Here is a 14061-nt window from a genome sequence, read left to right as displayed (position 1 = left end):
AGCCAGAAGTAGAGTCTTCAGTAGCAGTTACTATCTGGCTTTAAAATACACCCTGCTACACAGGATATAGTACTGAGCTGTTCCATTCATATCCTTTAAAATGTTCACGGAATGGATTAAACAGCTTGATGTTTGGAATGTATCTGTTTATATACATTTGTATCTGGCAGTGCTCAGAGTGTAACAAATTTCCATTTTCTTAGCGTTACCAGGACACTCCAGGGGTGGAACATATACCTGTGGTGCAGATCGACCTTTCTGTCCCCTTAAAAGTTCCAGGTAAGTCCAGCTGATCTGTGTAAGTAATGACAGAAATTCAGTTAAGCAGAAGTATAAATTCTTTTTTAAGATTCCTTCTCAGGTTTTTAAGGGCAAGGAGCATTCTTTTGTTACACTCTTAAGTGTATCTCAGCTTAGATATATTTGAAAATAGAACTTTGCAGGATGAGTCCAGTTCCTCTCAGGACAGTATTGAAAGTAATTCTGTGACTGAGAATATTGTGCAGCCAAATCCTATAAACAAACCACTGCCCTGTGGAGGACTCAGTCACCTTTGCAGTGTCCTGTGATGAGGGGCATCAAGAGACAGGAGGTGGAGTATTAACAGTAGAGGTAATATTTTAATAACTGGTTTCAAATATCAAAAGGTAGAGATGTATCCAGTGGGGGGTTGATGCAGCACTGAAAAGCTGTTGATAAAGTGCAGTAGGTTGCAAGTGATGACATCTAAGGGCAAATATTTAAGGCTTACTTTATAGGTTTTACCAAAGTGTGGAAAGCTGTTGGTATTTATGCAGCAGTGGCACCAATTGTACTTGAAATGTCAATGTTTAGGTGCTCCTTGTAATCCAGTTAATGTGGACAAGAATTCAGGGAGCAGGATAGAGCTCTGTCCTGGTTTTGGAAAGTAGTGTGGTGGGAAAGCTGCTGCTGGAGGGGCTGTGTGAGAGCTGATAGGGAAGCACAGGGAGGTATTGATCTAATTTGGAGAAGCCAGAAGCAAGGGTCACTCCTGATGTAGTCTTGCAGTGATCAGTGTCCATGTGGAAAACAGTTTGGCTTCCTCTGCAGGAATGCCCATGTCTGACCAGTATGTGAAACTGGAAGAAGAACGAAGACATAAACAGAAACTGGAGAAAGACAAGAAAAAGAAAAAACAGAAAAAGGAGAAGAGAGGCAAACATCATCGCCACAACTCTCTGCACACAGAGAGTGAGGAGGACATTGCTCCAGCTCACCACGTTGATATCATAACAGAAGAGATGCCAGAGGTCAGAAACACTTGAAATCATTTGTCCTCTCACAATGCTAAAGGATTTATTTGGTTGTCTTTATATTTGAAGGTCAAGAATACTATTTGCATAAAATACAAGATCTTTTAGTGTAAGCTGGTGGGGGGAAAAAAACACATTAAAATACACATGGAACAAAGGGAAACTTTGCAAATCTTATCTTCTTGAAAAGGGAACGGAAACCTTTGGGTGTATATTCATGGACACTGAGCATTCTGTGTATCAATGAAAGTTAATTCCATTGTTCAGGTTGGTGGGCTGAGTTGGGGGGTTTATCTGTGTGCTCTTCTGGAGAGATTTTTCCCCAAGAATTGCCAGCCAGTCTGTATTGTTGGAGTTCAAGAGCTCTGACTTCTTGCCAGACTGTTTTAAGAAATGACTGATTGAGATGATCCCAAGCTGTTCTTTACAGGGGGGAGAAACAGTTGTCTTTTTGTGCACAGAAGACCAAAATTGCCACTGAAACTATTTAAAAACACTCCAGCAAAACAAAAAATACACATTTCTGCTATAAAAGTAATTCTGTCCAAACAGTCACTTCATTTAGTGTGCTTTGCTGCTTCACTTTGACATTAACTTCTCTCTAGTCAGCAGGTTTGGAGCTGATTATAATTAATTGTGCATGCTAATGACGTACTCTGTATTTGTTCCTAAAATTTCCTTTAATCAGAACTGAACAGCAGCAATTCAAACCCAGCAGTTTATGAAGAATGGTTTTCTGTTCTAAATTAATCTTGTAACTTGATGCTGCATTAAAGCACGTTGTTCCTGTGACAGACTGAGCCTGACTGCAGGCTGGCCCGTTCCAGGGTTAACAGTCCTTAAAAAAAATACTGGTCTGGGGGGATGTAGAACTTTAGCATCAAAATTGCCTGTGGCTCACTTCTCCAGTGGATGATCTCTTTCTCTCTCCTGCAGAATGCTTTGCCCAGTGATGAAGATGACAAGGATCCCAATGATCCATATAAAGCACTTGATATAGATCTGGATAAGTAAGTGACAGTTTTGTGTGTGGATTTACTGCTAATCAGAATGCATGAGGGCAAGTCTGGGGCTGAGCAGGCAAAGGCATTAAGAACATTCCACTAGGAGGAAAGGCTCTTGCCATGCCTTGGATGTAACCCTGGATGATCATCCAGGCCTGTGTTCCCACTGCAGCACAGATGATAAAAGTTGCTGCAGTGGCAGAGGAATGATTCTGTGTGACTGCATGGAGCCTGAAAGCACAGGCAGTGTAGCTGGGATCAGGTGTGAGTTAGTCTGAGGATTTGGGTGTTCCAGTACCTCTCTGATCTAACCTGCACTGGCCCAGTGTGAGCTGCATCTGTCAGTGTTCAGCTCAGAACCCCCATGCCCATGGCAAACTCTGTGTGCTGGTAACTTGACCAGTAACAGCCAGTCTGTACCATCCCCACTGCCCTGTGGCCATTCAGTTGGATACCACTATTGAAAAAAAAGTTATTTATGAGTTCAGTGAACTGCATATCATAACTTTGCCCAGAGTCTGGTCCCCCATTCAGCTCCTGGAGCTGTTTCCAGCATTCCCAGTCCCCACAGGCCACGTGATAATTAGCAGGGAGCTGTTAATATTGCACATGGAGATGTATTTATTTTTTTAGCTCCTGTTCTACAGAATTATCATCCTGATTGTAGTTGCTGATTTGTGGTCTATAGATGCCTCCTGTAAAGTTTTGAAGACACTGCAGGCACTGTATGCATAACTTTAAAGTCTGTGCTGTGATTCTCAAACCTGTAGGGATTTGGCCCCTTGATACCTTGCAAAGAAATGATGTAGTGTTTTTAAAAAGTGAAAGAACAGTTTCTGAAAAACTTTTTTTTCATGAGCCAGTGGCATTCTTCTCGGTCTACAGGGGAGAAATATATAAAAGGAAATGAACTTCTGCCTGTAGACCTGGTATTTTTATGGCAAGCCACAACAACACAGCAAACACTGAGCTGAGCAGTTTCTGAAGCCTGTGCTCCAGGAGGCATCTGGGGACTTCTGTATTGTGTCCATCCACTCTCTTTCCATTTCATATGAGTCAGTGTGCTCTCCTGTCATGTTTTCTCATGTCTGTCCTCTCTTTCTCTCTGTGCTTGCACTGCTCTGTCTGTGTCACCCTCACATGCAGTCTGGTTTCAGGGAAGCCTTCCAGGTAAGAACATATTGCTAAGGGTTGGTTAATTGCAGTGGACAATGTAAATGTTTGAAGGGTGGTGAAACAATTGAAATCATTGACCTTCAGTGTGAGTCTATCCTAGCATTGTCCTTCAGCACCAATCCCTGTTCCTGTACAGGTACACATGAAATAGCTTAAAGATGAGATCTGTTCACTGTTCAAACAGATGGGGTCCATGTCACCCTTGCAGTGTCTGTTTCAAAGTGAAAAATCAATTGGGTCCAGTTCTTAAAGAATCATTCAGGTTGGAAAAGAACTCTTAAGATCAAGTCCTCAACCCAACACCACCCTGCCAACTAAACCATGCCCAGAAGTGCCACATCCACATATTTGTTGCACACCTCTAGGGCAATATAAGCAAAAAAAAAAAAAAAAAAAAAAAAAAAAAAAAAAAAAAGGCAGGTGAAATCATTAGCAATCCTCCTGAACAGATGTTTGCTGCTCAAACATGAAAATTAACATTAGATAAAAGCTCTTGAAATAGAAAAACAGACTATCTGTGAACTTCCCACTGACTTTTGGACAGTGTTCAACAAGAATGCAGAAATACTTGGGATGTTTTTTTCCCAAGCAACAGCTTTATGCTACAGTGTAAATCAAAACCAGTACTCATGCTCTTTGGAAACAGGTATCTGGAATTAAATATGACATTCTTGAATGTAATGGTAGAGTACAGATTCACAGCATAAACTTCCAAAATGAAACAATTTACTGCTTACAATAATTTCCAGCTGGAGTGATCTATTTATCAGTAACAGCAAACCCCCCACCTTCAAGGGCTGTTTGAGCCGTGCTATCATTCCACTGCTTAAAGTCCCACACTGCTGCAAATGTTTCCTGTGTCACCTCTTTGCTCCATCTTCCTTTGTGAGCAGTTTCACAGAAATGCAAGGTAACAGTGTGTGTGTGTTCTCCTGTATGTGTTACTGTTACTCAGCCTGTAGTAGCCTGTACTCAGTCTGTAGCTACCATTTCTTAAGAGTGACCAGGTACCAGCAAGAGCTTGGCTGTCATTAACATTCAATATGTTTTTATTAAATTGAAACCCTCATGAGCAGTGTCTGCAGTTAGATAAATAAACTTCAGGGAGAAAAAGTTATGTGCTGATTTAATAACTTGGGGACCAACTGTTAAAAAAAAAGCAAACCATGTCTTGAACATCCAGCAGATAATCTAAGCTAATGGAGAATTTTTGCAGAAGGGTTATGGTCTCTTTGTTTTTAAGACCCTTAGCAGACAGTGAGAAGCTGCCAGTGCAGAGACACAGAAATGTTGAGACCCTGAAGTCACCAGACTCAGAAGCTCCTCTAGTAGAGAAGAAGACCAAGAAACCCAAAAAGAAGGAAAAGAAACACAAAGAAAAAGAGAGAGACAAAGGAAAGAAGAAAGAGAAGGAGAAAAAGGTAGTAGAGGAGGAAGAAGAAAAAAAGGTAATTCTCCAAGACTTGCATTATTTTAGAAACTGCTACTGCAGGCCATATTTCTGGCCATGTTTTATTTGTTGCTTAGGAACAGTCACATTTGACAAGTCAAACAGCTGAGTCTTTTTGGCTTTTATTTCCTTAAGTTTTTACAGCCATGAAAGCAGATATTTGAAGATTTCTGTTAATAAAAATAACATTTACTTAGCCTCCAAAGTTAGCAGAGTTCCAGCCTACACAGCAGATCTTCCAGATCTGATTTGGAAGCTGATTGCACTGATACTTTGTCTGTTCTTAAAATTAGGAAGTTTGTAGCAAAATACCTGAAACTTACTTTTGTTCCCCATCCTGTCCTTTATATACTCCAGACTCTTCCAGCTATAAAACCTGATATTAGTTGTTTTTCTTGCTACCCACTCAGTGGAGATGCAGTTTTTCTCTTGGATGTGGCCAATGTGCTTGGAGTGGCTGTCACATGCAGGGTCACTTGCAATTGCTGTCACCTATGTCCAGGTCTGGAATTGTGCTCCAAGGCTCAGGCTAAGCCTCTTCAACTGTTTGCTCCTAAATGTACTGCAGCCTCTGTATGAGCATTCCAGAGTGAGGTATTTCCACAAAAATTAGGGTTTTAACTTAATTGTTCATTTGCTTGTTGGCTGTATGAGGTATCAAAGCAAACCAGAGTGGGTTTGTTTTCTCTTACAATACAGGGGGAAGACCTGGATTTCTGGCTCTCCACTGCTCCACCACCTGCTTCCACTACCCAGCCACAGGTAGATGTTTTAACCACATCACTGGAAACTTTTTCTTGTGATGGCATCTTAGCTGTGAGAGCTTTGTCATGCTGCAGGAGAGGAGGGAAAGACAGGCTTCATCTCCTCAACTTACTGCTAGGAAGCAATGATGTTCTATCTCCCCAGTTCCCAGACTCTGTAATGAGAGTCTCCAAGCTCATTCTGCTGCAAAGATCAGTAGATAGGAATCCAGGTACAGCTACAGGCCTGGTGGATTTTAATATTATTGGTGGGTCTTAATGTTATAATACTGTATGATTTTTATTTCCTAGTGTGAGGGAGACACGAGCAGAATGAATAGACCTGAGAGAGGCAGTCTGAAAGAAAACCTTTTGAATTTGAATGGGAGATTTTAAGGAAGAGACAGGGAATATAAGGGAATGGATTCCTTGGAGATCTTTTGGATCTTGTCTTGAGGTGATCCTATTTGTTGGGTTTCATAGACATAAAAATGAAAGGCTTGGTGTCAGTGAAATGTAAATTTTAAAGTAACAATTGCTGTGGAAGGGAGTGTCACTGTGAAGATTTCTTTTAGTGTGGGATCAGTTGTTTCAACTGCATTCTGTTAGTGTCATAATCTTCCTGCTCATCTTCTCAGAGTGAGCCTGAAGTGGGTGCTGCTGTTGGGGCTGAACTTCAAGAGGTAAAAAAGGAAGAAAGGGAAGAGCGAGATGAGGAGGAGGAGGATGAAGGAAAGGTAAGTGGCTTGAATTGCTGACGGCCTTAGCCATGCTTTGTTAGAGTCTTGTATTCCTTAAAAACTCTGCAGGAATGGGAAATTATGTTCAGTCACCCCTAAGGCTGCATAGAGTGGGAATTTGTAGGGAGGTGTCCTGATGTAATGGCTGGGAACGTAGGGATTCTTTAAGGGTTTGTTGTAGTTTCTTGTTCTTCCTGGTAGAAATCCTCCAAGCATAAGAAGAAAAAGCACAAGAAAGAGAAGGAAGAGAAGTCAAAGGATAAAAAGAAATCCAAAAAGAAAAGTCATCACAGCGAGGAGGAGACAACAGAGTCAGTGCAGAATGGAACACTAGATGATGAACCACTACCAGTGAGTACCTGTGCCCTGGCAGCACTTGCCCTGGGGAAAAAGCAGGAGCTAAACTGGTCTGGGAAGGAGGAGGATGACAGCTCTTTTCAGAGAAATGAATTATGTTGTGACTGATTTCTTTCTTGTTTTCCAGCCTATGTCCAGTTACCGCCTCCTTGCTGAAAATCCATACATTAAAATGGTGAGGTTTGTTGCATTCAAATCCAGATGTTTTGTGTTCTCTAAGAGAAGAGGGGATGTGCTGGGGATAGTATAGCAACTTCTTCCTAACTGAAGAACTGTTTAAATTCTAGGAGGCAAAACATAAAGCTCCATTTCCATTCCTTTGGATGTCCCATTTAAGTTTTTAGGTAGATATTTTCCCACCCCTTAACAGTACTGTGGGCCTGATCACCAGTGTGGTTTCCATTATTCTGTAGCTGTACCAAATTTCCTTCTCTTTGAAATCTGCTTTATTCTGATGCTGTGTTCTGCTCTGGTGCTCTGCTGTTTGAAGTTTCTGAATCTTTCCTGTGATATATTTTTTTTCCCTTCACTTGCAGACCTATGATATTCAAGGAAACCTCCAGAATGATAGCCAAGTTACTGTCTCTGTTATCTTTGAGAACAAAAGCACCAGCTTTCTTAAGAGCATGGAACTAAATGTCCTGGACTCTCTCAACACTAAAATGCTCCGGCCAGAAGGATCATCAGTACACGATGGGATCCCTGTGCCCTTCCAGCTGCCCCCTGGTACGCTCAGCTTTGCACAGGGTTCTTGGAGGATGTCTAGTCCTGCACTGCCCTCCTGTGGAAAGAATTGTTGGAACTCCTTGCTACTTGGTCTTTTCCAGAAAGAAGTGTGTCCCTCTGCCTGGGTGTTCACTGGGTTTTCACACAATTCACTGGAGAGGATAAGTCTTTTTACAGTGTGGCTGTAAAAACAGGCAGTTCTGTACAGCAAGAGCAAAGTCTGTCATGTAGCACTGGCTGCCTGAATGTCCAAGTTCCTTTGTCAGGTGACTGCAGGCTGGCACACCTTTGAATGTGCCAGCATCACTACTGGAATCCCAAATTCACAAGGAGTTTGCTATGAGACTTAAAATGAAACAAAGCTATAGGTTCTTGAACTGTTAGAATCCCCTCTGGATTTATTCTTGAGCCATCGTCCCCCTCTTTTAATGGCAAAGTCCATATGCAGTGAAATTCTGTGTGTGTTTTTCTGGATGAGAAGCTGAGGCCTTAAGAAATATTAGACTTGGAGCTGAAGGATCATGGCATCATCCAGCCATGGTGCAATAGTGCAGAAGGTCACTGAGTTTCTACAAATTTTTACTTCCCTTGCCAACGAGTTAATTTGAATGCTGAAATTCACAGCTCCCAGAAGTCTTCTGGCTTTTGGTGGCTTCTGGGTGCATTCAGATCCCCCATGGGAAGCAGTGGGGCATGGGTTTTTTTATGTTCTGTATCAAGAAGTTCTTGACACAGACTTGTATATTAAAAAAAGAACATGGAAACATTAGAATGCAAATTATTTCTGAACACTAATTGGAAATGTGTGTATTACACAAACTGATTAAATATATTGCCACTGTGACATACTTTGTCCAGGCACTCAATAACCTCTAGCAGATGCCAGCTCTCACTGCTGCTTTTCAGAGACCCAAGAGCAAAGTGCTTTAACATTGTTAATTCACAGCAGGAACTGTGCATATCTCTCTCCCAGCTCCGTGGAACACTTCAAACCTTGTTCAGAAATAGTCAATACCTAAAGCTTAGCTCCAACTGATTTGTTTATTCTAACCATTACTTAGATATGGAAACCATTTTCTGGCCTGACTTCTCCCTCTTCTCTCTTCATGCTAGGAATCTCTAATGAAGCCCAGTTTGTGTTTACACTTCAGAGTATTGTTATGGCTCAGAAGTTAAAAGGAACTCTGTCCTTTATAGTCAAAGTAAGTGCAGCTTCAAACTCTGTGCTTCCTTTGGAACTGCATAAGGGAGCTTGACTTGGGTGGAAAGCACTGCTTTAGAGCTTTTTTTTTTTAGGCATCATTTCATCTCTGCTGCACCAGCCCATTCTGTGATGTGAGAAGTATTTTTACATGACATCTTGTGCAAAGAGTGTCCCAAATACTGTGTGAGCATGTCCTAAATTGTCATTCCTGGCAGCGTGTGAGCGATGCAGCCTGAACACATTTGCCACATTGCCAGCTGGAAACTCAGTGCAGGAGAGGAGGTTACCTGGCTGATGAGAGATGCAGCCTCCAGAGCCTGTTCCTTCTGATCTGTTACCCACAGATCAGCTGGACACTGCTACCTGGTCCAAGGCTGGAAAACCATAAAGAATTAGATATGGTTAATAAGAATGGAAACCCAGAACAAGAGTGAGGTCAGCTGGAGGTACTGTTTAGTATTGACCTGCATAAGATTGGGTTTCTAGTCTTATTTCAGTGGAATTATTAATGAAGGAGCTGTGTGAACAGCTTGAAGGAAATGAATGGAGACAGTTGTGGCTACTTCTGAGTCAGCCATGATCTCTATTTTAAGGCTTTCTTAAAAATAGCATGCCAGCCCTATTTTCAGTACCTAAGAATCTGGGAGATATTAATTTATTATTTTCCTTGGGAAATAGCGAACCATAACACCACATCTCCAAGTGTCAGTTTAAATTCAAGCTGCTCAATTGATTCCAGCAAGGTGCAATTGAAAATGCAAGTCAGCTCCCTCCAGTTGTGTCTCTTATCTGCTCAGGGTGTGTTTATCAACCCTGCTCCCCAACCCTTGCCTCTCATTGGCCTGATGGGGTAGCGTGATGGTTCTCAGACCCATCCTTCAGGCCCAGCCAGGGTGTAGCAAAGAGAACTGAGCCTTAAGTCTTCATCGGTGCCTGTTTGGTAGGTTGGGGGTGGTGCCTCCTCTTGCTGTGCCTTGGGGCTCCCATTCATCTCCTTTCCTTTGACCTGTTGCAGAATGATGAAGGTTCAACCCATGAAAAACTAGATTTCAAATTGCACTTCAGTTGCGCTTCATACTTGATCACGACGCCTTGCTATAGGTAAGTGCCATGCAGGGGCCACGACACCTGTGCTTTTGCCACCCATGTGAAGCTGAGCTTTGGCTGGAGGCCATCTCTGCAAGATACACAGTGTGCTTCTGACTCTGGCTGCTTGTGATTGCTTTGGTTACAGTTCAGTTACCTCGTGGAATGTTTGACTGTTAAAATACGTCTAGCAACGTGTTTCGGGTGATTCTGAAGAAGGAGCTGTGTACCCTGTGAGCTGGCTGTGGGGAAGTAGCTCTGGTTGAGGTTATAGGGTACTCCAGTGGAGTTGAGTATGGTTTCCATATTTGCTGTGAACCCATTTTTCTGGAGCTTGGGAGTAGTTAAACTTCTGCATCCTGAGATGTCTCAAGGTCTGCATGGGGCTCATGTGGCAGCTGACACTGGAATTTCTACCACAAATGTTTACTTTCCTTCCTGTTTTGCAGTGATGCTTTTGCCAAGCTCCTAGAGTCTGGAGATCTGCACATGAATTCTATTAAAGTAGATGGAATTAGCATTTCCTTCCAACATCTACTGGCAAAGATCTGTTTTCATCATCATTTTTCAGGTGAGTCTTCCTCAGTGCAGAACCTTCTGCATAATTTCATATTCTAAAATTTCTACTGTTCTCAGCAAGTGCAATACTCTGTGGCCTTATAGTGACAGAAGCTGGTGATGTCCAGATGAAATAAATTTGGGAAAGGAGTTGGTTTTTTTCAGTTTTGTGAGACATTGGTATGCTCAAAGCATTCTGTGTTCTTCAAAATAACTCTCCTTCTGTCCCTGTGGCTTTCCTCCAGCCCACTGAGGCATGTGGCAGGTATCATGGGAGCAGCTTGCTGATAGAGAGGGCTGTAACTGTTCTCTGGAGGGTGTGTTTGATCTTTGTGGTGCTTCAACCTCTCTCTGTTCCCAATGCTTCCTTTCAGTAAGGGAGAGCACGACCTATTCAAGTTTGGACCCACTAATTAAAACACAAGCACAGGCTGAAGCAAAACAAATGGCTGTTTCATCATGCCCTGGTGTACCTATTAGACATTGCCTCACTGAAAGTGTTTCTGGGGAAGTGAGCTACGTGCTGATCAGCATTTTTGCCATGAAATATTAGCAGCTTACTTAAAAGACAAATGAGTAACCTCATTATTGTGAAATATCCCAAACAGGAGCCAGGCACATACATCATCTTAACCCTGACGACTTTCTCCTCCCCTCACTAAGTAAAAGCTTCTCTTCCTTGTGGCCAGGCAAAGCAGTAGTTCCCCTTCACGTGAAGCAAACCTTTTATTCAAAATTGTCCCACTGAATGAGACCTCCTGCTCTCTTTGTAGTTGTGGAACGCGTCGATTCCTGTGCATCCATGTACAGTCGTTCTATCCAAGGCCATCATGTCTGCCTGCTGGTAAAAAAGGTGAGAGCACTGTGCCCCTGAAACAAGACCTGAGAGAAGCTAAACCTCCAGCCTTTCCTGTCTTAACAGAAAAAGGGAAATATTCCTGCCTAAATCATTCAGGGACACCAAGGGCCATTTAATTCTGGCCCATCCAGCAGTTTTCACTCTGCTGCTGCCAAGCTGGTACCTCCCTGGGGTTTTCTGTTGCCCAGTTCATGCCTGGGCTTCTGGTGGGTAGGAGGAGCACTGAGGGCTTCCCCCAAACTGGCCACTTGGCTGTTTCCAGTCCTTGAGCTTGGCTGGGAATAAAATTGTCTCCACTTAGGAGAGGACCTAATGGATTTCTTTCTTTTTTTTTCTTTCTCTTCTTAAGGGAGAGAACTCTGTATCCATAGATGGGAAATGTAATGATTCCACCCTGCTTAGCAACTTGTTGGATGAGATGAAAGAGACATTGTCCAAGTGCTGAATACTCCTTACAGAATACTCCAACTACAAGAAACACACCTGATGTGTAAAGAGAGCAGACCCAAGTGTTAAGTTTCTCCCTCGTACGCATGTACTATCCTGGGCACGTGCTTTTCAGTTAACTCCACCATTGTTTGCAGTTTAGACATTTTAAGGCTGTATGTTACCTTTTTATTTCAAAACTTTTTACAGACTGTGGTGTTAACCCTTTCTAGCCCAAAGAGATCCTGGTGACATGACTGGAGGAGGGAGGGATGCTATTTATTCAGCAGCTCATGGTAATCCCATAAACCTTGCCATCTGCGTGGGACGGTGGACTAAGCAGAATTTTCTCAACAGTAGCACAGAGTCTGTTGCTTGTGCTTGTTGCCAGGGAAGGTTGACTTGATCCTTAGCCATGGAATATGTCTTCAGGGCTGCTGTAGTTGATGTATATTTCTAGCAGAGGCTGGTGCTGGACCTGAAGGCCTCTTTTTTTTTTTTTAATATATATATATGATTTATTATTATTATTATTTCAAGATCTATTGTGATCAGCATATAAACATCCTTCATCTCCTTGAGCTAATCCAAATGAGCCCTGTGAGAACTGGGATGTTGGAGTTTTGTTTATAGTAGTTGCCTTGAGCCTTAACCTTCTTTTAGTGAAAGCCGAGAAGAGAGTGAATGCATGAAACAGGCTGGAAGTGTTACTGTTTGGTTCTCTGCTCCTGTTGACCACCCCTGCAAATGGAGTCTATCATGCCTCTCCCCTTTGAGCAGTGTCTGCTGATGTGTTTTATGAGTCCACTTCAATTTCACATTCCTGAAAAGTTAAAGTGTAGCAAGAAACTGGAAATCCAAAGGGGTCTGTTCCTGCTTTTTTATCATTTTGCTCACCAGCTGAGGTTGACCACTACCAGGTTAGAGAAGTGGCCCTGTGTGTAACCCCTTGTGCTCTGAACAGTTTGCAGGTACAGCCCTGTCCCCCCCCTCTGTGCTGTGACATCAGAGATGTGGTGCTGCCTCGGTTCCCCCCCGTAGTCCTCCCAGCAGGTGGGTGCTGATCTTGAAGCTGAAGTCCAATTGGGTCCCTGCAGCAGAACCTTCCAGCCTGGGCAGCAGCATCAAGGCCCTTGTGAGGAGCTGCAGACTTGGGTCTGGAGCAGGTGACCTCAGAAAGGGGGAGGTGTCTACCAATTCTGCACTAATGAAATCATGTGGAATCACTGACTAGAAAGGGATGTCACCCTCTCCTTTTACAGAAATGCTCAATTGATACTCTTCTCCAAACTCTCTTGCTTTCTATCCCCTCTCTCTGTTCTTTTTTACTTGCTGTTCCATACCCAGCAATCTGAGAACACACTTGAACGGTTTTGCTTTGAGGTAGGTCAAGAGCTGTTGGTTGCTTTTACCAAAAAGGTCCCCAGGGAGGCGTTGGGTTGCTCCAGCACCACCACAACTCCTAGAGGGTCAGCAATGGCCAGTCGAGTTGAACTAAAACTCTGTGCAGGGAACAGGATAAAGTGTTCATCTTCTCCTTTGGGTGAATGTCCTGTGCTCTACCCGTGTCTTGTGCTCTCTACACTCTTCCCAAGTGAGGGTGTTTCTGACAAGGCTCTGCTGTGGTTTCATTGCCAGGCCCAGCTTCGTGTTCTGACCACACTTGTCTGCAGCAGATTTCACTGCTGGTGGAGTGGTAGTTGTTGGTATTGGTCAACCTCCCTTGGTTAGCCAGTTTGTGTAATAGAAACTGAACATATTAAAATTGTCTTAAAGGATAATGGTCCTGAATTAGTGTTTGTTTTTTTTTTTTTTTTTTTTAATTCATGGATGAAAACTGTCACTTTAGCATGTAGAGTCTTCTCTTACAGAATCCTGTGCGGTGATTCTAGAATTTTGAAACTGTATGATGTGTTACATTCACAAATTTATTTGCTATCAACATTCCCTTAAAAAAGAAAAAATTACAAAAAAAGGAAACAACATACCACAAGCTGCTGTAATGATTTTGTGTCAAGATGATCCAATAAACTTTCAAAACAAAGTTAAATTTTTGGCTTTGTAAGCAGTCCTTTTGTAAGACCCTTCCAGTCTGGATGGACCTAAAAAAAGACATGAAGATGATCCATGGGTGGGAGCAGCTCTGGAGCCAGGCTGAGAGAGTTGGGGGTGTTCAGCCTGGGGAAGAGAAGGCTGCAATGGGGAGACCTTAGAGCACCTTCCAGTGCCTGAAGGGGCTCCAGGAAAGTTGGGAGGGACTTTCATTCCTCCTCATCCCATCACTCCCTGCCCTTGCCCAGATTCAAACAGAAAGAGGGGAGATAGAGATGAGATCTGAGAAAGAAATTCTTTGGTGTGAGGGTGCTGAGCCCCTGGGTGCCCCCAGAAGCTGTGGCTGCCCCATCCCTGGCAGTGTTGAAGGTTGGATGGGGCTTGGAGCACCCTGGGCTGGGGGAGG

The 14061-nt window shown here is 43.0% G+C and overlaps 1 protein-coding gene across 2 annotated transcripts in view; it reads left to right on the top strand.

Annotated features, from left to right (window-relative positions):
- The window catches only part of AP3D1 (adaptor related protein complex 3 subunit delta 1), a 41968-nt gene extending 28315 nt beyond the window's left edge, over positions 1–13653 (top strand). The window contains exons 19-33 of one of the 2 annotated variants that reach the window (XM_071728111.1): positions 204–279; positions 1072–1271; positions 2211–2284; positions 3425–3448; positions 4698–4902; positions 5604–5666; positions 6286–6384; positions 6589–6738; positions 6872–6919; positions 7281–7470; positions 8584–8672; positions 9690–9775; positions 10210–10331; positions 11092–11171; positions 11527–13653. In XM_071728111.1, the coding sequence (XP_071584212.1) occupies positions 204–279; positions 1072–1271; positions 2211–2284; positions 3425–3448; positions 4698–4902; positions 5604–5666; positions 6286–6384; positions 6589–6738; positions 6872–6919; positions 7281–7470; positions 8584–8672; positions 9690–9775; positions 10210–10331; positions 11092–11171; positions 11527–11622 (1602 nt within the window). In that variant the 3' untranslated portion in view covers positions 11623–13653. The remainder of the gene's footprint in view (positions 1–203; positions 280–1071; positions 1272–2210; positions 2285–3424; positions 3449–4697; positions 4903–5603; positions 5667–6285; positions 6385–6588; positions 6739–6871; positions 6920–7280; positions 7471–8583; positions 8673–9689; positions 9776–10209; positions 10332–11091; positions 11172–11526) is intronic. The other variant, XM_071728112.1, reaches the window with a different exon arrangement.
- The last annotated feature ends 408 nt before the right edge of the window (positions 13654–14061 follow it).

This window comes from Heliangelus exortis, chromosome 28 (assembly GCF_036169615.1).
Source record: "Heliangelus exortis chromosome 28, bHelExo1.hap1, whole genome shotgun sequence".
NCBI lineage: Eukaryota > Metazoa > Chordata > Aves > Apodiformes > Trochilidae > Heliangelus > Heliangelus exortis.
This window is presented reverse-complemented; position numbering and strand designations above follow the sequence as displayed.